Source organism: Cebus imitator, unplaced genomic scaffold (assembly GCF_001604975.1).
Source record: "Cebus imitator isolate Cc_AM_T3 unplaced genomic scaffold, Cebus_imitator-1.0 Scaffold374, whole genome shotgun sequence".
Lineage (NCBI taxonomy): Eukaryota > Metazoa > Chordata > Mammalia > Primates > Cebidae > Cebus > Cebus imitator.
Window position 1 is genome coordinate 114,036 of NW_016107689.1, and position 25,890 is coordinate 139,925.

At 32.6% G+C, this 25,890-nt stretch overlaps 1 protein-coding gene across 3 annotated transcripts in view; it reads left to right on the forward strand.

Annotated features, from left to right (window-relative positions):
• The window catches only part of CDH7 (cadherin 7), a 130,364-nt gene that overhangs the window by 71,753 nt on the left and 32,721 nt on the right, over nt 1–25,890 (forward strand). For all 3 annotated transcript variants that reach the window (XM_017507362.2, XM_037730983.1, XM_037730982.1), the window contains exons 6-7: nt 2,419–2,606; nt 22,189–22,442. In XM_017507362.2, the coding sequence (XP_017362851.1) occupies nt 2,419–2,606; nt 22,189–22,442 (442 nt within the window). The remainder of the gene's footprint in view (nt 1–2,418; nt 2,607–22,188; nt 22,443–25,890) is intronic.

Sequence of the window (25,890 nt, forward strand, 5' to 3'; positions counted from 1 at the left end):
GAAAGTCATAAATACATCTATAATTTCTTTTCAAATACTTTTAAAGCAAATAATTATCTTACTTCATTCTCCCAAATTTACATTTTGTTAGAGATATGATTTTGATTGAGCAATATGGATTGTAATAGTATTGGGCAGAAGTAGAAGCCATCATATATTTGCATTACTTCTATCTCAAATGTAGTAAGATTTTTCCTTCATCCACATTGTGAATACCAGACAATTATTAATTGTGTTAATGTATTAGTCTTTTTTCTAAGACTTATCCTTTTTATATTTTGTATGTTATAAGGTTGTTGCCAGTTAATAATATTCAAATATGTTTTATTCATTCTATGCACTAAAATACTGCTTTATTTTTGAAAATCAGAAAAGGGTAATAAACATTTTCATTTTTTCACTTCACATTTTTTTAAGCCAGTTCATTCACCCTGAGCATTCCTTTAGCAGTTCCCCACATCTTTCTTGTGCAAACATTCAGTGTTTTAAAAATCAATCTAAAGAACTGGAAAGCCAAATGCCCTCAATTCTACTTCTTTGACCAAAGCGGCTTTTAATTTAACCAAGAAAAAAGAAAAAATTATCTAGGTAGAGGTGTGCTGTTTGTAAAATACGCTTCACTTCATTCTCTTTTCAGTTCCCTTTTTACCCCCCTAAGTGTATGTGCTATTTCTTTAGAACATTCAAGAAAATAAAGAGATCATACAGACTACAATGTCTGTACAATGTCTCTAAAACGCTTTCCCAGTTGAAATGGGAAACTAAACTCCCTACCAACAGAATTTAGAAGTGAATTATATCAAAAAAGGAAGCTGCCTGAGCAAATATGAGTGCCATTGTTTTTTCCTTCAATGACTGCTTTTAAAAAATTTTTTTTACCTTTATCTGTATATTTTTAATATTTATATTATTATACAACAAATGGTATCTCCTGGTAATATAAAACAGTGGCCCCAAGTTTAGCATTATTTTTTTAAGCCTATTCTTAATTGTGTTCTTGATGGCCTATCATAAAGAAGAAGGAAGAACTTTTAGAATTAAAATAATGTAATGATCCAATTTCTTGGGCTCATAATGAAATGAACAGCTTCTCTTTTGTTTAAGCCTAGAATGATTTAAAAAAATGTAAAATTTTAGTAAGATACAGGTTTTCTAGGCCATTATAGATCCCCTATATAAATTATAGATTTATTTATTAAAGTTTATAAAGTCAAGGATATATCATTGTTACTCATTTTTGCTGGGATTTTTCTGTACCAGGGAATTACTAGCTTAACATTCACATTTTTTAATTTTACAAAGGATACTTTTGTGAAAGGGGTCACTCAAAAGTGATAACATATGTTATAATCATTTTTTTAAAAAGTAACTATTCACAAATTCTAGAAAATTGGAAACAACTCCAAATCTAATACGTATTTCCGTCATACAGGCACATTTTCCTTTCTGTATTCTACTCAGAGAGAATCCTTCCTTCTCCCTTCACAAGACAGGACAAATGCACCACAATTTAACAATCAAAGGAAACAGAAGAAGATGCAGAAGGCAGAAAAATGTTAATGATTAGAGAAACAATTGTCAGGGAATATAGCGTGCTGAGGTGTTTCCTCATTTCTGAGTGATGGTTCATGTGTTTCTTCGTCTGCCCCTAAACATTTTCTTTAGGGATGGTGAAGAGGAGTTATTACAAAAGTTAAACAAAAGTTTTAAAAAGTTATTTTTTTCTATTTTAATTTTTTTTTTTTTTGGTTCAAATAATATTGCCTAGGATTCTGGACCATTGTGCCCCAAATCAGTTCTACATACAACCCACAGACATCATTCTTCTCCTTTTTTACCCAGTTTTCTGAAACTCTCTTGGTAGAAGATGCTAAGTAAATTCCAACATTAAGTTGTGAAAATGATTTAGGCTTTTTTGTGGGTGTTCATTTGAAGCACAATCTATTCTATTTTTATTTCTTAGTATTTTATATAACTTTATTTCTATTTACTATAAATTACTATTTATTATTTATTTTATATTACTATTTATTTCTTACATATATAATTTTTAATGTAATTCAATAGAGTTATAATAGTTACATTTAAAATTATATATCAATTATAATTAATTTAAATTTATTTTTATTTTTTAATGTAGGATATTTCTTACCACCAGAAATACAGGAATTTGAGATTCCACTCTTGCCTTTCCTCAGACCATCTATTTCTGCTGTCACAGTGATTATTAGCTAATCATTCCCATCAAATTTCTTAAGGCTATATGAAATTTGTCTTTTGTTTCCGATTACTGTAGTATAGTTTTTATTAAAAAATAAAAAGATGTTAAGCTAAGATGATACCAAAATAACCCAGTAGTTTAACTTTTTATTGGTTAGCTTGGTGTAATGTGTTCATTTCTTGTTTTGAATTTCACAGGTTCTTACCAATATAATGTCCCAGAATCATTGCCTATAGCCTCAGTTGTTGCCAGAATTAAAGCTGCTGATGCAGATATTGGAGCTAATGCTGAAATGGAGTACAAAATTGTGGATGGTGATGGACTGGGCATTTTTAAGATTTCTGTTGACAAAGAGACACAGGAAGGAATCATTACTATACAGAAGGTAATGTTTTCTTTCTTTATCCCTTATCACAGATTACTGAGAAGTCCTATCTGTTTTATGGGAGAATGTACTAGACAAACCGAATGGCCATATGGGACCATTACTATTTTAATTTTAGTAAGATAAGCTATGCATTTATTTTTAGGTTTCAGAATCTTAGGAAACCCTGAGTTACATTTGTAATAACACCCATAAATTCTATCCTTTAAGAAACTCACAGCCATTATCTATAGCACTATAAAAATAAAGCACACTGACAAATGTGCTGTTTTAAAGACCTATTTGGAGAGATGAATATGTTTCTGCCTTGACTGTTACACTAATGAAACCCTAAAATCAACCAAAATCCTGTGTATGCAAGCAATGGACACTATTATTTTCTTCATAAATGGAAATAATATAATTTGAAGTAGAAACCAAAATGTTGAAGACTTGCTATATTACCAATTATTGCCTTTTAAAAAACTAATTGGAAGACTTGAATATTTCATACGAGAAGAGCATGAAAAGTTGTAAAACCTATCATAATTTCTACGGAGAGAGTTCAAAAGAGATTGAAAGTCAGTATAGCTGAAACAACTAAAGATTATTTTCTATAATATATTTAAATTGGCTCTCAACACAGTTATGGGTGAAAATAAACTACTGTCTTTTCAATATAGAGATATGATTTTGACAAACATTTAATCAAAAATAATGACTCAAAAGCTATTATTTCAGAATGTAGTCTTATCAACTATTTGAAATATTCAAAATATATTAATATCTTGACCCCTCAGATATGAAATTTTTTGTCAGTATGAAAATCAAATGTATAACTTTATAATTAATGCTTTCAGTAATTAGCACATATCAATAAAAAGTTATATTTTAGTTGTTTAGGGAAACACATGTTTGATTTCGGGCCAATGAGAAAAAACATTTCCACAGTTATTTCCACTGGAAAGCTGTTGTTTTAGCTCAGCTGATGACAATCTGTGTACAAAAGGTTTAATAACTAGGATAGGCCAACTGTTGGTAAAATGTTTTGTTGTCTAAAATAAAAAGAATTTAGTAAGGTACACTGATGCTCAAAGATTTCAAAGAGTCATCTGAAATCAATCTGTTCACATTCAAGAAATTTAAATGCAAACTGAAACTATTTTTATTCAATAAATATCTGTATTTTATATATTATAATGAAGATAGCATGAATTTTTGAAAATTCTAAATTTGATACAACGTATTTAATTTACTGAAGGAAATATAAAACTCTTAGTCCCTAATTTTATAAAATCATGTCTAGAAATTTTGGAAAATTGTTAGAAAAGAAAACATACAAAACACAGATTAAATATTATGTCATCTAAAAGCATAAAACCCATGAAAAAATTGTAAGTTGAAATTTGATTCTAACTTACAATAATATAAAACAACACAAATAATTGTTATTATTCTTATAGGTAACAATATCTGTGAGGATTTTTTTTTTTGAGCAATTTAGAGGCTTTATTTTCTCAACAATCTCATGAAATGACTATTAGGACACTGAAAATATAGAAACATAAAATATTGAACAATGGAAGAGATGGTAAATAATTTGTGATATTATCATATCAGTGATGGAAATTTTGTACGTCATTGAAGTAATGTTGTGATATTGTTTTTGCAAATGAATATGGAAAATTTTTATTTAAAAATTATCAAAAGGTAATATCTAGACTTTTACAAAGTCTTTCACATTTTATGAAAATTTTGTTTATACAGAATAAAAGATTACAAGAAAATGTTAAAATATTGATAGCATCATTTCTAGACCTTACATTTATTGATTTTTCAATAATATTCACTAATCATTGTTACAATTGAAATGTTGTAAAATGTATAAAAGAGTTATTCAAAGACCAAATTGATATGTCTCATTAAAATCACTTCATAATCTACTTTGACTATTATTAGAGATAAACATTCTTTTACAAATGCAGAAATAAATCACAGAAGATGTTATTCAGTGGGCTCAAATTTTGTGTATTGCTGAAGTTCTCTTAGGTATTAAAAAACCGTAATCCTCTATTTAATAAATTAAGATTAAAAACCATTCCAAATTTTTAAGAATTCAGATTAACAGAATTTTTGGTTTTGATGCTTGAGATTCCTTACTTCTGCCCAGCAATCTGAATGATGCTTTGCACCGAATGAAAGTCAATAATTGGTTATTATTAAATATTTATTCATCAGCCACTATATGAGAAGTTAGCTAAATATTTTAACAATTTCTTTCTCTATGAGATCAAAACACCATTATTTTTAGTTGCGATTGTTAGCAACTAAAAATAAATTTTATTTTCTTAAATGGCTTCTAATACATAAATTCTTATCTAATTATCTGTTTTCTTTGATAACATCAAAGATTATTTAGAAATAATTAAGCACTCACACAATGTACAGACAAACCTTGAGATACAACAGTGTTGAAAAATTTAATAATATTAATTCTGTGCCATAAATAGCCAATATAAATTTTAGTATCTAACAAAACAATTCTTGTTCATCCTGTATTACTATGAAGTGGAGAACCAAAATGATTAGCTATCAAAGGTCAAAAAAGTCACATTTAGTTTAAATCCAGGGATTTTAAATACATCAGTAGACAGTTCAGATGTTGAATGCCAACATGATTTTCTATATCATTTTGAGCCGAAACACACTATTTGTAAGAACAATAATTTAGACTAAGAAGTTAGTCATGGTTTATTACTTTTAAAGGGCGTTGCACAAACTTTCTTTCAGTTTTCTAACTTGCAAAAGAGACCTGATTTTTAAGTTTTATCTTCATGTGGAGAATATATATACCATATTGAGGCAGAACCATTAGATTCAAATGCCATGAACCTAAGCAGTATGGTCTGCAATTTTTATGTTCATTAATTCATCATGATAGGATGCATTTGTGTTGAGACAAGATATCTGAAACTTTGCTGTTTGAAATAAATAAAATTTGTATTAAAAATAACTCTGGTGCTTTTATACAGTACAGATAATATCAACATGGAAATAAATGAAAACAAAATCTCAGTTTTCTCCATGTTAAAAATCTTTAGGCTTACCAAACGTTACTTCTTACTTTCTTCTTACTCACTTTCTTTTCCATGTGGTTCTGAATAGATACTAGATAGTGGGGAAATTAACTAGTATACATGTTTATTTTTATTTTTATTTCCAAAGCTCCTTCCATCTCCAAACTAATTTTTAAAAATATTTCAGTTTTTCATTATCCGTTAATATGTTCCAGTGTCCAAAGAATCCTATTTTCTCATCTGTATTGGAATAAATAAATAATTCCTGTAAGAGTTGACTAAAAATAGTGGAAATGATACATTTGCGTTTTACTGCAGTTTAAGCTTACTAATTACAAAGTTTTTGTTTTTACCTGCAAAAATTGTTCGTAGTGTTATACAGTTGATTCTTAAACAACGTAGGTTTTAACTGAGTGAGTCCACTTATATATGGAATTTTTCAATAAATATGTTACTTTTTTTGGATATTTGTGACAATTTGAGGATATTGACAAATGACTTATGTAGCCTAGAGATCTTGAAAAATTTGACAAAAAAGTAGTTATGTAACGAGTCCCTAAAATCCCAGTCTATTTATGTGTTAATAAACTAATTGTGTTATCAGTTATCCTAGTCAACAGTAGGATATTAATAAAGTTTTGAGCCATCCATAGTTATACAAACATTTCTGACTGTGTAGGGCTGGTTCTCCTAACCCCTATGTTTTTCAGTGGTCAATTGTATATTCATCTAGTTTTTAGCTGAAAAATTACCATTAATTTATAACTTTCTCAATCTCAGCAATTATTTCATTAATTTATTGAAATATATAATTCACAGTTTGTGTGTAGCATCTATGCTTCTCACCCTGTGCTTGGATCCGGAATAATCCAGGGTTTGTCTTGTTATCCTCAAACACTGGTTATATTCTAACTCTTTCTATGAACCCCAAAGAACTATTGGATGCCGAGAATTGAGATCCCTTAAACTTGCTTTCAGTTTTCTAATGTGCAAAATAGATCTGATTTTTAAGTTTTATCTTAATGTGTAGAATACCATTCTGAGATAGAACCATTAGAAAATAATAATGCATAGCAGCAGAAGGCATGAACCTAAGCAGTATGATCTGTAAAATTTTTATGATCATTAACTCATCATGATAGGATACATGTGTATTAAGACCAGATATCTGAAACTTTGCTGTTTGAAATGGATAAAATTAAAAAAAAAAAAAAAACTATGGTGCTTCAGACTCATATTTGCAGATACATATTTCACTATTCCTCAGTTCCACTCAACAATCTAGAATAGTCACTAAACTACTTGTAATTCCTGAAAAGCAATGTAGTTTTTCCAGTTCTTCAAACCTCCTGCCTGTTGACTCCCCTGTGCTCTGCTTTCTTGCCCCCCCGTACCATAACTCACCTTTTGAGTCTAAAAAATCCCTCATATTTTGTCTTCAAACTAAATAGTAAACAGAAGCAGCACAGGGCCTGTACCAGCGAGATGTGTGTGCGTGTGTGTGTGTGTGTGTATTTTTTTTTCAAGGAAGGGTGTGTGTGTGTGTGTGTCCCTTCAATCATGACAACTAGTCTAATCATGGAATGTAGATGTCCCAGTTTCAAAAATATTGTGATTTTTTTCATAGACTTAGCTGTGGCCACAAGGATTGAATAAATATCCAAGGCTTTGTAGAAATGTCCAAGAGAACTCAGACCCCATCTGTCAGCCAACTGGTCAGTCCTACCAGGGCTTTCAAGGATTTGAACATACCCTAGGGAAGAAATTGAATAGTGGATGCATAAAACTGTTTTCCTCAGGTAGACAAGGGAAAGCGGCACAGAGGTTACCACCTGTACCGCTTTCCCTTGTCTACCCGAGAAAAACAGTTTATCTCATTTATGAGATAACCTGTTAAATACAGAAGGAAGAACTAGGGCAATTTCAAAGGAGAATAATGAGGAAGGGAATGTGGGCACCAGACGAGGAAATGGAAATGAGAGGGTTCTGAATGCTTCTTCACAAAACCGCTATTGGTAAATAGGAACATATGTGTACAGTCCTTTGCAAATAGAATGGATTACAAGTAATACATATTGCAAGGCATTTTAGGTACAGCTCAAAAAAATGAGTAGAAAATTAAAATATCTGCTTATTTCTCTTGAACACTTATTCGTGAAAGTGTCTGTGATAACTTTAATTCATTTCAAGACTTTCACTTCTTTTCAAAGAACTGTATTATAAAAAATACCAATATTCATTTAAAACGTTACTACTTTCCTGATTACAAATACATTCCCTTTCTCCCTTCCTCCCTTCTTCCCTCCCTACCTTCCTTCCTTCCTTCCTCCCTCCCTCTCTTCCTCCCTCTCCTCATTTCTTTTTCTTTCTCTCCCTCTTTCTTTTTTCTTTTCCTCTTTCTCTTTTTTCTCTATTTATTTTCTTTCTCTCTGTCTTTCTGTTTTTCTTTTTCTTTCTTAGCCTTGAAGTCATTTTAAGTTTCTTTTTCTTTCTTTCTTTTTTTTTTTTTTTTTTTTTTTTTTTGTCTTGATAACTCTTGGCTGGTTCCCCCCGCTTTGATATTATCCTAAGCTTAGTGATCATTGCTTCATTCCTAAGTTATTTGAATGTCCACCATCCCCAACTCCCAGCCTGCTTCTAACTTCTCCATTTTTAAAAACATCTTTTTAAACAATCTCTGTTTAAAACTCAAAACTATGTATTTTTATTATTCCAACCAGTCTAAAAGAATCTACCTTACACTAAGAGAATGAGACAGAATAATACCAACAATTGAAAGGAAGCCGTGAAATAATTATTATAGAATGTTATTATATACTTAGAATTTCTAAAATAATTTATTAAATTTTATCAAATTAATGAGAACTTTCATGAATGAGAGCTATGAAACAAGTTAAAAATTAATAGTTTCACTATATGTACTTCATGAGAACATTGGTGTGAGTTTCTGGGCTTCATCTAACCATGGAAGAGTACCCTACGAGGACCTGTGTAAGAAATATCCATCACTTTCATTCATATCCCTAAATCTTGCATCTTAAAAGAACGTGATCTGCTGGCCTAGCAAAGGCAGCCTTTACCCCCAAATCAAAGTGTCTTTCCATCATAAGGCCAACAGTACCTATACTCAATTTTGGAAGAGAATCTTTGCTTACCATTTTGTAACTAGAGTTTATTTGGATTTGTTTTCCCAGAATCAAGGAAGTCTTGTTCTTAAGATACATTTCAGTCTGAACTAACAGTTTACTGTTTGTGGCCCTAACAGGACAGGATTTTGATTTTCAATTCTACTGCCAAGATTTCAATGAACATGGAGACTACATTATACCCTAAATGAAACTTTTACAGGGACCTTTCACAGCAAGGGGAGTCTGCAAAACAATATATGAGTCACCTAATTTCAGTATTCTTTGGGTACCAGAAAGTAGTGGCATTACCTGTGAAATTTAGAATGGATTTTTGAATCTGAGTCAGAAGACTAAAACCCAGAAATTATGAAAAAATAAATAAATAAATTTGGCCTCCATTCATTATCCTAGAATGTTTTTAAAATTTTACTGAGATAAATAAACAATAGACTGCTATGGGCAGTCCACTGAAATGAACAGTTTTTTGTTTGGTTTTCCAGTCTCTTTTATACATAAGAAAACATTTATAACCAGGTACTGCTTGGATGTTGACAAGATTTTTGTTAAAACCATAAATGAATTTGTTCTGATGGTTCTGAATGTCTAAATATTACTTCACATTTGGACAATAAAGTTTCAATGTCCATCTGGATAATTTCTATTGGAATTAGATTATTTTTTACCTGAGGACCAGGCTTGATAATCATCTGAATTTATTTTATTTTTACTCTATAATACAATAAAACTTTGGTCCATATCCTTTTCATAAACATTGTACTATTATATGTATAATGAGATTCATTCCAGTTTGTGAAAATTATCATTGTATTTTGCAACATTTGAATGTGCTGTTCTTGGCATAGAATAATTTTAGGAGCAAGAAGAGAAAAGAAGAAAAACAGTACTTTTTAAAAGATATGTTTGAAAAAGAACAAATAGAGAATAGTGACAAATTGCCTTTGATTATTCTATTACTGTTCCAATATCTTATACAGAAAAAGCTTATTAATATGACCAAATGTGCAGAATCCACAAGGTGAAAGATTGCTATAAATAATGACATAGAGTTTTCTTATGATTTAATCACTCCTAGACTTTAAGAATTAACATGATTATATAGTTTAAATATAAAAATGATGATGAAATTTTCATATTAAACAGTTAAAGCTATGCAAATGCTATTTCTTGACCATTTGTGAATGCTTCCGTGATCACCTTTATAACCAGTTAAATAGGACTTCCAAATTTACAAAGTGGAAACATAAAGATTATCACATTTGAGTGAAAACTATATTTTCATTTCATCTAGAATTCTTTCTTCTTATGTTTTGGTATCATAGCTTACAATTAGATACTTCAGTTTTTTTTTTCTTTAATATATGGCAATCTTTCCTCTAATATACCTCAGTTTTCAATATAAGTCCTCAGTTTGGATTAAATATGGAATTTTTCTTCTATAAAATGCATTATTATAGTTACTGTATGGTTAAAAAATGAGCATTTTCAAAATTAATTTCCTATGAAAAATAACTATGCATTCAGTATCTAACATGTGAATGATTTCTTAGGTGGCCCGCATTGTCACCCTATTAAGACATTCAAGCTTTTAAAGGCTAATTTTGCTGTGCTAGCTTCATAATATGCTTATATCTACACCCTGTGAAAGGGTGAATGAAGTCAGAATGATAGAGCATTATGTGGAGGCATTAATAATGCTTCCTGAACACCATGCACTGGGATAGAGTTAGATAGCACAGTGTCCTTCCAGCCTTCAACTCAGCTGCACCAATTTGGACTATCTGGGGTTTACTATCTTGTATTGAAATGCGTCTTTTACCTACTACTTGTAATATTGAAGGCTAATTACTACAATCAAGTATGTATTTCATTTTGTATTTCATAAATGTTGTGTGTGTGTGTGTGGTGAGGGAAAATCAAACCAAGGATAATTCCAATTTATTATTCTTCCTCTCATAAATTTTCTACTTTCAAACATTTTATTCAATTAATCATGCTTCCCAGGAACCATATTTCTAAAAATTGGGCAAAAATATTGCTCTCATTTGATCATCAAAAGGCATACATTTTGGATTATTTTAGTTATAAAGGTCAAGATAATTTGGTGAACTTCTAAACTTCAGATTATATTTTCCACTTAATTTAATCATAGTTATGATGTATATAAGTATATACTTACATTGTTTTAATCATTCTTTGTGCATATATGCTTATTATTTGCTTATTAAGGTGTAAATTTACCTGTGTTTAAGTAGTCAAGAGTAGAGATGTACATAGAGTTTTATTAAAAAAAATCAGAAATCAACATTCTTTGAAGAAAATGATACTAATTGACATGTCAACACGTTTGACCTATCAAAAGGCACTGACTTTGTTCACTTAGGATTATTTCAACTTATGTTGATTTTGTTCATTTAGGAGTATTTCAGCTTCTGTTTGATTTTTTAAAAAATTTTGATAGTTGTTATAGCAGTATTCTCAGAATATGTGTATATCAAAAATGTTTTCCAGTGAGTCCATCACAAAGTTTATTTTTGTTCCCATGGTGTATTGATTCCTAGGTCAGTTTCAATGTGTAGGATTCCAAAAAAGGGATATTTAAGAAATAGACAGGGGAGAATTTAATGATTGTATGAGGGAGGTTAAAAGGAGAATTTAAAGACAAAGGCAGTGTTTTTAGTTTGTGTAAGCAGCTGAATACTTGTGTTGTTCTTTGAGAATGGGGTGGAGATGCTTAGGATGGCTTGGATCATTATGTTTGATGCACTGTAATAGCCAGGTAATTATGTCTAAAACATCATGAATATACGTCTGTAGTTCAAGGAAAAGGTCAAGAATGCAATCTTAGGTTTAGGAGTCATATGCACACACATGGCAATCAAAATTAGAGAGACTATTGATAATATCCATGGAGGACATAAATGAAATGATGAAAAGAAAGCTTTAGACATTTCTTGGTGAAACTGAAAAATTAAGTTAGCATGGCAAAAAAGACTCAGAGAAGGCAAACTATTTTATTCTTCCACAATTAAGATATTTTAAGAGGGGTTAAAAATAACTTATCAAAAAGGCCAATAAACAAAATTTTATATTTAGATGAATAGAAGGAATTGCATATGTTATCAATAGAAGAGAGAATTGATGGAGCCTGACATCTGTGCTAGACAGTAATGATGGGACATAACAGATAAGACAAATGGAATAGTCAAGGAACTAGAGCTCTTGCTGAGTTCAAAGAAATTCACATGTCGAGATCTGACTTCTCTCCCACTGTTAAATTTGGCCATTTCAAGTTTATTTTGGTTCATTTTATCTGGATATGCTGCCATCACCTGACAAAAGCTGGTGAACAACTCTCATTCTCTTTCTGTCCATGGTTGCATCAACTACCTTATTGCTTATTAAATCATCCCCAAGCCTGGTGCTTTAATTTCCCTAGCTCATGGTTATGTGGTCAGTAATTGGTCTGGGCTCAGTAGGGTATTCTTATGCTGGCCTTAAGTGGGGTCACACATGCATCAGCTACTGGTCAGCTTGGTGACTCTACCGCTATGGAAGTGGCCGTCTGTCTGCCAGGAAAACAAGAACCCTGGACCTGTGCCTCCCATCATTCTGTGGATAACCTGGGCTTGTTCCAAGAATGGTAAGAACAGAGGTTGTATGGTCTTTTGAGGCTGTTTGGCAGAGTTGACATGTCATCATTTCTGCCCCATCATATTGACCCAAGCAAGATACAGGACAACCTAGATTCAGGTAGTGAAGGGAAAAACATCCCTGAGAAGAAAGAAGCAATAAAGTATTGTGGATACAGAGAAAGTAGAAAAAATACATTGAGTTTCATCTCTGTTCCAGAGAGACTAACCTTCAGGTTACACTTCATGAAATGGCAAAGGCAATACTGAATCTCAGGTCTGCCTACTTCTATCATCATCCATTCTCCTTTATTAGCCTATCTCACAAAGTCATTTTCTTGATCAAGATCAGTTAAGATTTGCCACTGTTTGATGAAGGTGTCCAGGGAAACATATGCCAAGTTGTCTCCAGGTCATAATGTGGATTCTGCTTCCCAGGCAGTGTATGAACCCCTTTAGAATTTATTGGGCAGAGCTGGAGTGCATGCTGGAAAATATTGACCTCAGCATAATCAGGGAATTGGCCTGAGCTGTAGGGTAAACGGGGTTTTAGATGTTGGGCAGAAGTGCAGTCATTTCCAAGGCTTGTTTTCTACTTTATGCTTATAAAATCAAAACAGACTACCTAAGTTCACAGTAGGAGGCTGTGGTAGACACAATAGTGCTTCCTCCTCACCAAGATATCCACAGAATATTAGAATGTTTTACCTTATGTGGTAAAATGAATTTTGGAAACGTGATTAAGTTCAGGAGCTTAATGGGAACATTATCCTGGATCACATAATTGGGTGCAGTATAATCATACGGCTTTTTAAAGAGGAAAGCAGGATGAGTCAGTGTTATAAAAAAGAGATACAGTAACAGAACCCAAGCTTAGAGGGATGCACTTTGATGATGGAGGAGCCAAGAATATACCCAGCTTCTGGACACTGGAACGATTCTCCCTTGAAGCCTCCAGAAAGAATGAAGCTCTGCCAACACCTTGATTTCAGACCTCTGACCTCCCAAACTATAAAGCAATACATTTGTTGTTTAAGTCACTAAGGTTTTGGTAATTTGTTACTGTAGCAGTATGAAATCAATTAATGCAGAAGTCAAAATGGAACATTTCTGTGGGGGCGAAAGCTGATCTAGACAGAACAGAAGAGAAAAAGGAAGACACTCATTAGCTAAGTATGAATAAGTATCTGGAAACAGAGCCAGAAACTCTGTGCTCAGTTTAAAGTAATACGTGATGGCTGTAGTTACTTTGATGATAACATTCCTCAGTGTGTCTCTTTCTTTGAATTCAGCAATTTTGCTAATTTTACCCGTTAACTGTTCATCAGTTCTGCTGGATTTATACAAATAAATGTGTCTCGCCACTCTAATATAGGCAGCTTGCATTCTACCTCAGGTTTACAAGGGTTATCCTGCTTTTTTCCTTTGTCCTCATACTGTCATTCCCTGCTGGTCTTTTTTGTTTTAGATTATCTGCATCATGCTTCCAATTTATTCTCATTTTTAGAAATAAATTTGTGGGAACACAGATGCAACAACCACACTACCAAAGTTATTACCTGTGTGATTGTGAGCAAGAAATGCAAATGCTTCTTGATGCCATTGTCAGACCTGTCTAAAAGATCTGTCAATAAATATATATTATAAGTTGTGAGAATTAATAAGCAGTTAATGAGTTAATATTGTAAAACTCCTGGAACAATAAACTGCCCTTGGTAAGGAGTATAAAAATATGTATTTTTAGTGAGAATTGTATTTAGCAGTATATGGTACTATCACTTTGCAATAAGTTCAACTGAGAATTTGAAACGTGTTGCATTTTAGTTTTAGTTTATTGTCATAGATATAGAAAACATTGTGGCAAGATGGAGACAGCAGGTTAGGAGAGCCACTTGCATTTTTGTTACTGTGTTGTTAATAATACAGGCTCATTATACATAAAGCATTAAGTACTTAGGGAAATCAGAGGAAACGTGTTATTAGATGATGAAAATGGTAACTCCTAATATTTATATCATTATTTCATTTCTGACAATATATTTGTATAATTTATGGTTTTAGGCTCAAATCATTTCTACAATTATTCAGTGTATTTTTGTTTCAATCTACCTTTGGAGCACAGACACTTTTTATGTACTGGTAATAATCTATTTGCAAACTGCAGATATTTGTTTACGTACTGTCCTAATACCTGTGTTCAAGTATAATTAAAATAATTATAATAATGACTGTCATAATAGTATGAGATGGACATGGAGACACCCAGCAATCTCTTTTGCTTATTCTAAATTTGCTTACACTTATTTTACTGTTTTCAGGCTGTTTGGCCTTAGGTATTTTTTCTTTGTAAATCTGTAAATCTGTGTTTTATTCAAAAACCTAGTATGTATTGTAGATTTGTAAGATTAACAAAGTTTAGATCCAAGTCTAGTACAGTTAGAAAGATAAGAAAGTGTCAGTCCTCCTACAGAGAATACACTGGGCTGGCAAGACCTCCAGAACTCTTCTCCCCAGTAACCCATAGACCTCTGTGAATGAATCAACAGGGTGCACCTAGATAGAATATAGTATTTATTGTTTATATATTATCTTTCTCTCACCTTCTCTCCTATAAAATACAATTTCTTGCTTAATCTGGCAGTTTCAAGAGCCACAAAAATTTCAAAATAGAGCCCTCATCTACCTACTCAAATCACTTGCTGCAAAAGGCAAAAATTGCACAGGACAGTTAAACAGGTAAAGAAGACTTTACTCAAGGCTGTTGCAACAGGAGAAAGAAACCAGACTCATTTCAAACTCCACTTGGCTAAAGCAAAGGGCTGCAGAGTTTTTATGAGCTAGGATGGAGGATGGGAACCATATAGGCATTTGTGTTTGATAATTGGCTTTAACCAACAGGAAAGTAAATGTTCTCATATCATCAGGACAGGGTATAGTTTTACAACTTGGAACAAGATTCCTGCTGAAGTTAGGCTTTTACCCTCCTACAGAAACTGGGATGTATTTGTTCTGTCTTCCTTGATGATAAAATTTTATAGAGATTGCTTTGGGGCCCTTGGGGAAGACTTTCCTTGGTAATAAAAATGTCAAGAGGATTTTTAAAAGATTTACATATTAAAAGGGTAGAGAAAATATTTACAATGACAAGTTTCCTAAAGAGAAGTCGGGGGCCTAAAATTAGGAAGAAACCTGTCTAAATTTACCCAAGCTAGAAGAAGCATAAGGCCTTCCTGGTCACAACCCAGGGCAATAAGAAAATAGAAACCACAGAATGCAGTTGTTAATAAAAAAGTGGATATGTTTTGCTTTGAAAAGTTCTTAGGAAATCATTATAATGAAATGTACAGAATTATTCCTGCTTTTGTACCTCATCCAAGGTTGTAGAGCAGGTTTAAGGTTCTGGATAGTATATTTATTTAGAGTAAATTGGGTATTTTTAAATTTATTTTCTTTTTTTTTTTTTTTAAGATGGATTCTTGTTTTTTGTTGTTGTTTGTTTGTTTGTTTTCTTTTTGTTTTGTTTTTGAGATGGAGTGTCACCCAGGCTGGAGTGCAGTGGCATGATCTCGGCTCACTGCAACCTCCACCTCATGGGTTCAAGCAATTTTCCTGCCTCAGCCTCCAGAACAGCTGGGATTACAGGATTATGACACCATGACTGGCTAATTTTTGTATTTTTGGTCGGAGGGGGTTTCACCAGGAGGGCCAGTGTGATCTCGAACTCCTGTCCTTCGGATCTGCCCTCCTCAGCCTCACAAAGTGTTGGGATTACAGATATGAGCCACTGCGCATGACCTAGAGTAAAATTATTGTAAGGGAAAAGTTATAATTGAGGGTTATTTTTCCATAGGCATGGTCTCATTTAAGCCCATTTTCTTAGGGAAAAAAAGATTTATATTTGTTGGTTCAAGAAGTGGGGAAAAGCTTCATATACTGAAAGCTACAAAATATGCTTTCATCTGAAAAATAGCTGCAATCTCCAGAGAAAGAAATACTCCTAATGATGACAATGATAGAACTTTTGAACAAAATCAACATTAAACATAAGACATTGGGTATATAGACACATACGTACATGTACACTGTCCAGCCCTGAGAGTGTCATGCTACCATTAAAGAAAACAGAATGGAAAATTTTAGAAGGATTTAACTTGCATCAATTCCTGAAACATTAACAACATCATTGGCTAAAGGTATAAGATCTATAAGGAGGTCATTGAGCTTAACAAGTATATATTTGGCCATAGACCAGAAGCAAAGCTATATTAATGAAGAAAAATGCAGTGCAATGATTTTATTAAATGAATTCAACATTAACTTGTTTTAATGTTGAAAAAGCTAAAAAAAAAAAAAAAAAAAGGCAAGGAAAACTTTGAGACTCCAGTATTTGTGATGGTCACATTTTTTCATCCAACAATAAATATTATCAACTGAATTTGCCAAAGACAATAACCTGGGTGCCAGAGCAGAGCAGAGATGAGAAACACATATTCTTTACTTTCCGTTTGCATATAATCTAGCAGGAAATAGTGCTTCTAATAGCAGGATAATAGTAACCGCAGCAAATATTTATACAGTGATTATTTTGTGTCAGTCACTGTTCTAGGTGCTATTTATTTCAAAATAATTTACAAAAACCTCATGAGGTTGATGAGGTCAGCAAGGGCTTATACATGATAACATCATGCAGTGTGATGGACATACATGACCGTGAGTTCATATAGTATCTGTGCCCCTTAAACATGGACTTTTTGGACTTCTACCAGAACTCTTTGCTATTTAGTTTTCACGTGTATTAATAATATTGTGTTAGTCTGTTTGGGCTACTATAACAAAAATATTATACGCTGGGTGTTTAAACAGCAAACATTTATTTCTCACAGCTCTGGAGGCTGAGAAGTCGAAAATCAAGATTTGGTGTCTGACAAGGGCCCTCTTCCTGGTTCATACACAGCCATATCCTGTGTCCTCATGTGGCAGAAGGGGTGAGGCAGGTTTCTGAGGTCTCATTTATAAGGACACTAATTACCATTCCTGAGGAATCCACACTCAAAATCTAATTGCATCCCACAGGTCCTACCTCCTCATAGCATCACCTTGGGGGTCAGGATTTGAACGTAAGAATTTTGGTGGTGGGGTGCGGGGGGCATTTCAAATAATAAATGCGAAACAAACACTAATCTTACGTATTTCAAAATGCACATTAAAGATGTATGTGTAAAACTCTTTGTAGTTAGCTCTCAATATAAAGAAGTTTCCTTATTATGTAGGTGAGAGGATTATGGAAAAGCTTATAAAGAAGGCGATAGTCTCTAAAAGATTTCACTGAGAGGAATGACAAAGTTATGTAAGAAATAAATAAAATTTTTGAATCATCTAAGAAGGAGCAGGAGGTGATATATATCTACACACACATATATATATATATTTATACACTAAAAGAGAGATGGTGTGTGGGATGTTGATCATGGAAGGCCTTCAGTGTTAGCCTTACCATTTTGGGCTCCTTAGATCAGAGATTGGCAAACAACGGCCTGCCTGTTTTAGCCCAGCCCATGAGCTAAAGATGGTTTTATATTTTTAAATGATTGGAAAAAACTCAAAATAAGAAGAATGTATTATGATACATGAAAGCTATATAGAATTTAAAATCTGACTTACGTATCAAAAAATTATTACTTGTAAACAATCATATTCATTCATTTTCATGTGGCAGAGAATGTATGCCCTACAAAGACTGATATTCACTGATATTTATACTTTACAAAATAGTTTGCAGCCTCTTGCCTTGCACAGAATTCTTTTTAATCCTAATTTAATTTTCCTTGACAGTATACTTTTGTAGTTTGGAAACGAATACACCAAAAAAGCTGCTTGTTTATTTCAATGTCACGTGATATATAAAAAAGTAGTGTACTAGGTTTCCAAGAATGACTATGAATTCAGTAGCCTGTGTCTGTTTGCTTCATATTTGATTCTAGGTTCCTATTAATCTTACTTTGTCCTTGATGTGTGGTCTATAGTGTGAACAGTGTTTTGATTAAATTTCCCATTATGTAATTATCCACTTATATGTATGATATGGTTTGGCTGTGTCCCCACCCATATCTCATCTTGGACTGTAGCTCCCATGATTCCCATGCATTGTGGGAAGGAACCAGTGGGAGATAATTGAATCATGGGGATGGTTTTCCCCCATCCTGCCCATGTGGTAGTGAATAAGTCTCATGAGAGCTGATGGTTTTATAAAGGGGAGTTTCCCTGCACAAGCTCTTCTTTTGTCTGCCACCATGTTAGATGTGCCTTTCACCTCCTGTGATAGTTGTGAGACGTCCCAGCCACATGGAACTTTGAGTCCATTAAACTTCTAACTTTTGTAAATTGCCCCAGCTCAGGTATGGTATGTCTTTATCAGCAGTGAGAAAGCGAACTAATACAATATACTTTCAAATATTGAGATAATTTATTTAAAAATTGCTTTTGTTATTTTATATTTCCTTCTTTGGTGTCTTTTCTCAATTGTTATTTTTCAATTATAATATTAATAGATAAATCTAATAGTTATGGACTGTATTACTTATGTAGAAATTAATAATGAGAAATCAAATAAAAATTAAAATTTTACTGCAAAAACATCTTCTTCAAATGCTTAAAAGTCTTATTCATCACACTACTCTTCTCTCTGAAAACTAAATCTCAGCATATTTTTATATGTTCTGAAAATAATTTTGTGAAGCAATTCCTTTTGTCTGTAATCTTGATTCATAGACTTTCATATGAATTCTTTTATTGCTTTATTTTCATAATAGCTTTTAGGCAACCAATCATCATACATAATACACTGTTTCTTCATGACTTTTTAGCATCCAGATGTCTATACCTCATGTTGCTGCCTTTTAGACACATTAAAAAAAAAAACAACTTACTATAAAAATTGCATTCATTTCTGCAGTAAATTTTAAATTGTTCTTTCATAAGGGAGACAAACTTTTACTTGAATACAGAAATACTTGGTATGCCTTTTGCTAATGTGAAAACATGAATGGATAACTTAAAGGTTGTGGTTTTGCATTGATTTGAAAGGAGCTGACAAATGGGATTTCTAAGCATAATTTTTTACATATAGACACATCATATTTGGATATAAGGTTTCTCTTATCATAAGTAATTTTTGTAAAGAATATAAGAACAAACAGAGGTTATTATCCAATCTATTTACAAGTACATTTTGGCATCTCAGTAAATGCTTTTAGGTTAATGAGAATGCTTCTTAGAGTTTCCCCAAAATAAAGGTTGGAATTTATATATAGGCCCAAGAAAATTTTAATGACTACGTCAGGTTTCTTAAGAGAAGATTTACATCAGAATCACCTAATAAGCCTTCTAAAAATATATCTGCCTGTGCTTCATCCTGCACCTGCTGAATCAAATTCCCTTGGAAGGGGCCACACATATTTTAGAAGGGTCTCTGGTAGGTTCTGATTCTCACCGTTGTTTGACTATCACTTGACAAGACAAACTCTGAGATAATAAAAAAGAACAAAAAGAATTAGCCTCATAAAAATATTCCTGAGTTTGTTTCTACAATGTTGTTATGGCAGTATTTTCCATGTGCCCCAACATTTTTATATAAAACCTCATATAAGAATTAAAATGTTTTTGTTCTGGAGCAATTCTATAAAGTGTTTTTGTGCTCAAGAAAAAATGCTATACCTGACTGTATTTCTTCCTTTATCTCTCACTTTGACCTGCAGGATTCTTCTTTTTTTTTTTTTTTTTTTTTTTTTTTTTTTTTTTTTTTTTTTGAGACGGAGTTCTGCTCTTGTTACCCAGGCTGGAGTGCGATGGTGCTATCTCAGCTCACTGCAACCTCTGCCTCTTGGGTTCAAGCAATTCTCCTGCCTCAGCCTCCCGAGTAGCTGGGACTACAGGTGTGGGCCACCATGCCCAGCTAATTTTTGTATTTTTAGTAGAGATGGGGTTTCACCATGTTGGCCAGGATGGGCTGGATCTCTTGACCTTGTGATCCACCCGCCTTGGCCTCCCAAAGTGCTGGGATTACAAGGATTCTTTTAGTCAGATGTATAGTTCAATTTTCAGCCTCTTGTACACTGAATATCTGTGTTGTAATTTTTGTTGTTGTGTTAATTCAAGAAGAGGAGGCTCAAGAATTTATTGAGACTTCCTTGTGTATCAAAAGCATTTTAGGTACTGAGAATAATAGGGATGAACAGAATTGTCTGGGCTTAAAAATCTAGTGGCTGAGACAGATGTTAAATAAGCATTTTTGTAAGTAAGTACTCTCTGGTCCAGATATCATAAGCCTATTTTGTGTATTGATATATATATATATATATTTTTTTTCTTTTTCTTATTCAGAGATAAGCCATGGGATCTCTTTATATAATATTTATGTGCAAACATATATATACATATGTAATGTGTATACATATATTTTTATATGTAATGTATATACATATATATGTGTTGTATGTAGCACAGTCTATATGCACTATACACAGTTTGGGATATATGATATACAGTACAGTATGTGTGTATATAGCCTATTTTATATTTATATAACTATATTGTTTCATTTATTTTGGTTGTCACATCATTTGAGGGATAAATTGGAATAGATGCATGCCTGCATAAGTACACACACGTATGCCCAAACATATAGTGAATGAATTTGAATTACAATTCTCAGTATTACACATTAGCTCACATTTGATAATGCTTTATTTTTTAAATACTGACAACTAAGTAAGTATGTATTATATTTTGCAGTATTTCTGTAAAGTTCTTTAGTGTTTTTAAAGCTTTTTGTTTTACATCCTTAAATGTAAAAAGGATTTGAGGACAGTTTTGCAAAGGAGAGATTGAAATTGAAAGTCATAAAAAGCTGTTCGTTTCTCTATCCATTGAAGAAAAAGAAGCGTGTTATTGTCACAAACAACTTCTGCATGTTATGTATTTGATTTTTATTTTTCAAAGATGGTGCTTTACTAGTACAACTAGTTTAATTTTCTTTACAATGTTTTTTAGCTCCAATGAGGTTTGAGTTGGTAACTAATTATTAGGAAAATTGTAGCACGTAAATCCTTTTGGAAAACTAGAAACAGCCTGTAGATTCTAAGATGTAACTGTTAGCCTCCTAAAATAAAGAGAGATCTAGTCTATTTTGATGGAGGAATAGTGAAGGCAAACATGATGGGTGCTTCATGGAGAAGAATTGTCCATGTTTGCACACTGAACAACCTTAGGATGGCACACTTGACCCTGCAGCCACATTTTGAGTCCTCTGGAAATTCAGAATCCTAATCACTGACCTTTTAAATGAGAAATTCAATGGAAAGTAATGTTTTTCTTCATTTTTAAAGTGCACCCTGGGTAGTATAGTTAAATTACATGGTTGAAGAACGTTACATACAAAGTCCCTGTTGGAAAAAAAAATTACATTTGACCAGTCTTTTTTTCAAATAGTGTTCCAAAGACCTGCATCTGTCTGTTCATGTGGCATATAACAGAAGAGTGTATGAAGTGATTCAAAAGCACTAACCATTGTTTGTGAGCCAGGAAAGCAGCAAGAATTTTGATTGACATTGTTATTTATTATTTTCGAATGCTGATGGTGAATTTACATAGCAGAGTCTTTCCTATGCTTATTGACATTTACAAATGAAAAGGCTCTGCTTTGCTGACTATTTAGCTGGTAATTTAATTTTCCTAATGACTTTCTTTACAGGAGCTGGATTTTGAAGCCAAAACAAGTTATACACTACGGATAGAAGCTGCAAATAAAGATGCCGACCCTCGCTTTCTAAGCTTGGGTCCATTCAGTGACACGACAACCGTGAAGATAATTGTGGAAGATGTGGATGAGCCCCCGGTGTTCTCTTCACCTTTGTACCCTATGGAGGTGTCAGAAGCTACCCAGGTTGGAAATATCATTGGCACTGTAGCAGCTCATGACCCAGATTCTTCCAATAGCCCTGTGAGGTAAAAATTCATTGCTCTCCTTTTCTATGGTTTTTATTAAAATGTATCCTTATTTACAACTCTTGTTTATGTTATGGTGCTTCTTTGTTCATAACAAATAAAAATCCATTATATATAATATATATTACAAGTTTGAGTATGAACAATCAACCACAGCATATATATATATATATACACACACACACACACACACACACACACACACTTAAGTTTTAACAGCAGAGGTGAAACAGAATGAGAATCATACATTTTACCAAACTCAAAAATGTCATCTGATTATCAAGGCCATTACCATTTTGTCATATTTTTAGACATCCATTATTATCCACAAGCCATAGCTGATGTTCCTATTCTACCAATTATCCTGAATCTCTTTCAAAACAAAGCATGTTCAAAAATGAAGTGATACGTGTTTTAGTTGTAGGATAAATGTGTCTATTAGAAAAATAATTGTACCCGCAATTCAAATTAGGGACTAATTTGTAAAATTGTTGTTTTAATATTGGTCTACTTGAACAGTATGTGTTTGTTCAGTTTAATATTTCTACTTAAAAAATTTAAAAAAACCTTATCTACATATAAAGACTATTAAAAATATCCTTGCAGTAGTCTTGTATCTAGGCTAGACACTGTTATAGCCAAATAATATATTTAAGACCGACACAATGGTGATATATCAGCATTTCAAAATATGTCAACGTTACATCTTGCGCTTTTTAGCTATAATTTATAATCTGAGATCTATGTGATTTTGTGTATATGCATGTGTTTTTGTGTTTGAGACTTTTTTTTTGAGTTAGCATTATAAATAGAATGTCGCATTATAGTTCTTATTTGGGCTTGTAAGCAAAATACTTCACTTTTCAGTGTGAAAGTTTGATTTTGATTACAAAGACTATTAAGTAAAACAAAATGAAAACACAATGATTGTTTTATATTGAGATATGCTTAATTATAAGCTATCCAAAGACTTTTAGATTTAAATAATATTCAACAATGGTAAGAGTTTTTGAGCTAAGTCTGTGTGTTGGCTATAAATTGTCATGAAGAGTATCTGTAATTTAACAACATTTCTTGGTTAAAAATAGCTCATAATGTTGTTTCTTTCTAAAGTAATAAAGTGATTATGTGCATGTATACACACACATATATATATTTTAAAGTAGCATATATATATACATATATATATATATATACTTAGATAATTAGTACCCTTCTTTCCTTTTCTTTGCCTGACATTAATAGAACCTAGTAAAGGATTGGTATAGAATAATAGTTGTTTAAAAAATAAAATTATACATATTATAACTTTATACATCAAATGCAGAACGTATTGATGACTGTACTATTATTAATGTGGTGATAATAGACCATTTCTAAGAATATAATCTGTGCACAAGAATATTTATGAATCACAAATGTAGCAGATAGAATAAGCCTTCTACTCTTCTCTGTAACTGCCCTGCCTTTATTGCCAAAAAAACTTCCTAACCACGGTTCAGCCCCACATACCGAGTCATATTAATTTGGGCAAACACGAGTTTGAGTTTTTTTATAGCATTCCATCTCTTAATGAAACTTTTAAGTCTCTTGTCCTCATGAACAATCAACCACAGCATAATTATTGGCATAGATTAGCTATTTAGGACAATTTGGTTTTTGCTTGAATCATTTAATTTAATGGAGAGAGAGAGACATGCTTTCTAAAGTTAGAGATATGGAGAAAGACGTTAAGATGGAGCCAGGTGTGGTGACAAATGCCTGTAATTCTGGCTACTTGGAAGGCTGAAACAGTCAGATCACTTGAGACCAGGAGTTGTAGACTGCAGTGAACTACAATTGCACTTGTAAATAACCATGGCATTTTAGCCTGGACAACATAGTGAGATCCCTGTCTCTAAAACAAATAAATGAATAAGTAAAATGAAAGGATTTAAGGATATTTTCATTGATTGCATTGATACTTTTATCCTGTTCATATTTTTCTATTACCCACTCCCTTGTCATTCTGTTGAAGACTTTCATAGAAAATATTTCACTTTTTATAATATTTTCTTTGAAGAAATGTCAATATTATTATATAATAATTTGAGGAAGAAGAAGGAAGAGTAGGCCTAAGTAGGTGGTGACTTGAGAAAGAGTGAGTAGTGACTAGAGAGATGAAGTGAGCTCTAGGTCTGTTCTCTGAAGCACAGTGGTCAAAGGCTGAACTTTTGGTTTTGGAAGTAAAGATCCCTGTGGTCTTTATCAGCGAAAGAGTACCTAGCCAACACCATATATATATATATATATACACACACACACACACATATACATATATTCATTATATTTTACCCTCACTTTCATTTCCTTAAAAGTAATGAAGGTGACTTGAAAGTTCAGGTTAGTATTAGCTTACCTCTTTATCTCATAAATAGAGAAATAGACATTCTTTGTCCCCAGTGAATTAAAATTTTATTTTGTATATATGAATATTCCTTATGCTTTTGTAGAATTAATTTCTTGACTCACGCTTAATACTTACATACTTGAAAGGTTTTTATTTTTTTACAATATATTCGTAAGGTCAGCACAATTATTTATAGCTTTTTTTCTGCATTTGTCTCTCACATACTTCTCTTCCGCTATCCATTTACAATACCACTTAAGAGGCGAGTCTCCTTATTTTATAATTTGTTGAGTATGTGTTTGCTCTCATGCATTCTCTGGAAGACTGATTCCCTTCCCAGCACTGCTGTTTGTGGAATGGCCTAGGAGATGTCACCTTGCTTCCTATGTTTTTGTATTAACCAGCAAAAAGGAAAAGTAACTCTGATGCTTTATTCCAGGCTCTTCTGATGATTAAGAGAGAGAAAGTAAATGAAGCTTTTAAACTGTGAATTATGACCTAAATATTACCATGTGTTATCATTATACATTGCTATTATTATAGATTATTGTGTTTTCATGCCATTTTCATTGTGAGATTAATGAAGTCAGGAAAAGAGACTTGGATTTTATATACAACCATACTGGTGATATATAGTGCAGGTTATCTTGTACTCACACATATTCCAATAGATATAAAATATTGCTTAGCTTTCTGATAAATATAAACATGTATTTGCATTAGGCACTCAAATAACTATCAAAATATAAATGCTGTCTCATAATATATGTTTATCATAATAAAACACATTAATGGATGGATAAATAGCACAGTCTTCTGAGGTACTAGGAAAAGTGAATCTCCAGATTGAGATGGGACATGAGGATTTTTAACAATGTGAGCTTTGTGCTTTTATGCCTTTAGAAATATTGTAGTTCTTTGAGCAATGGAAAAGCATTATTTGTTTTGTTGTAATTGTTTAAAATTAAACCAATAGGGGCCGGGCGCGGTGGCTCAAGCCTGTAATCCCAGCACTTTGGGAGGCCGAGGCGGGTGGATCACGAGGTCAAGAGATCGAGA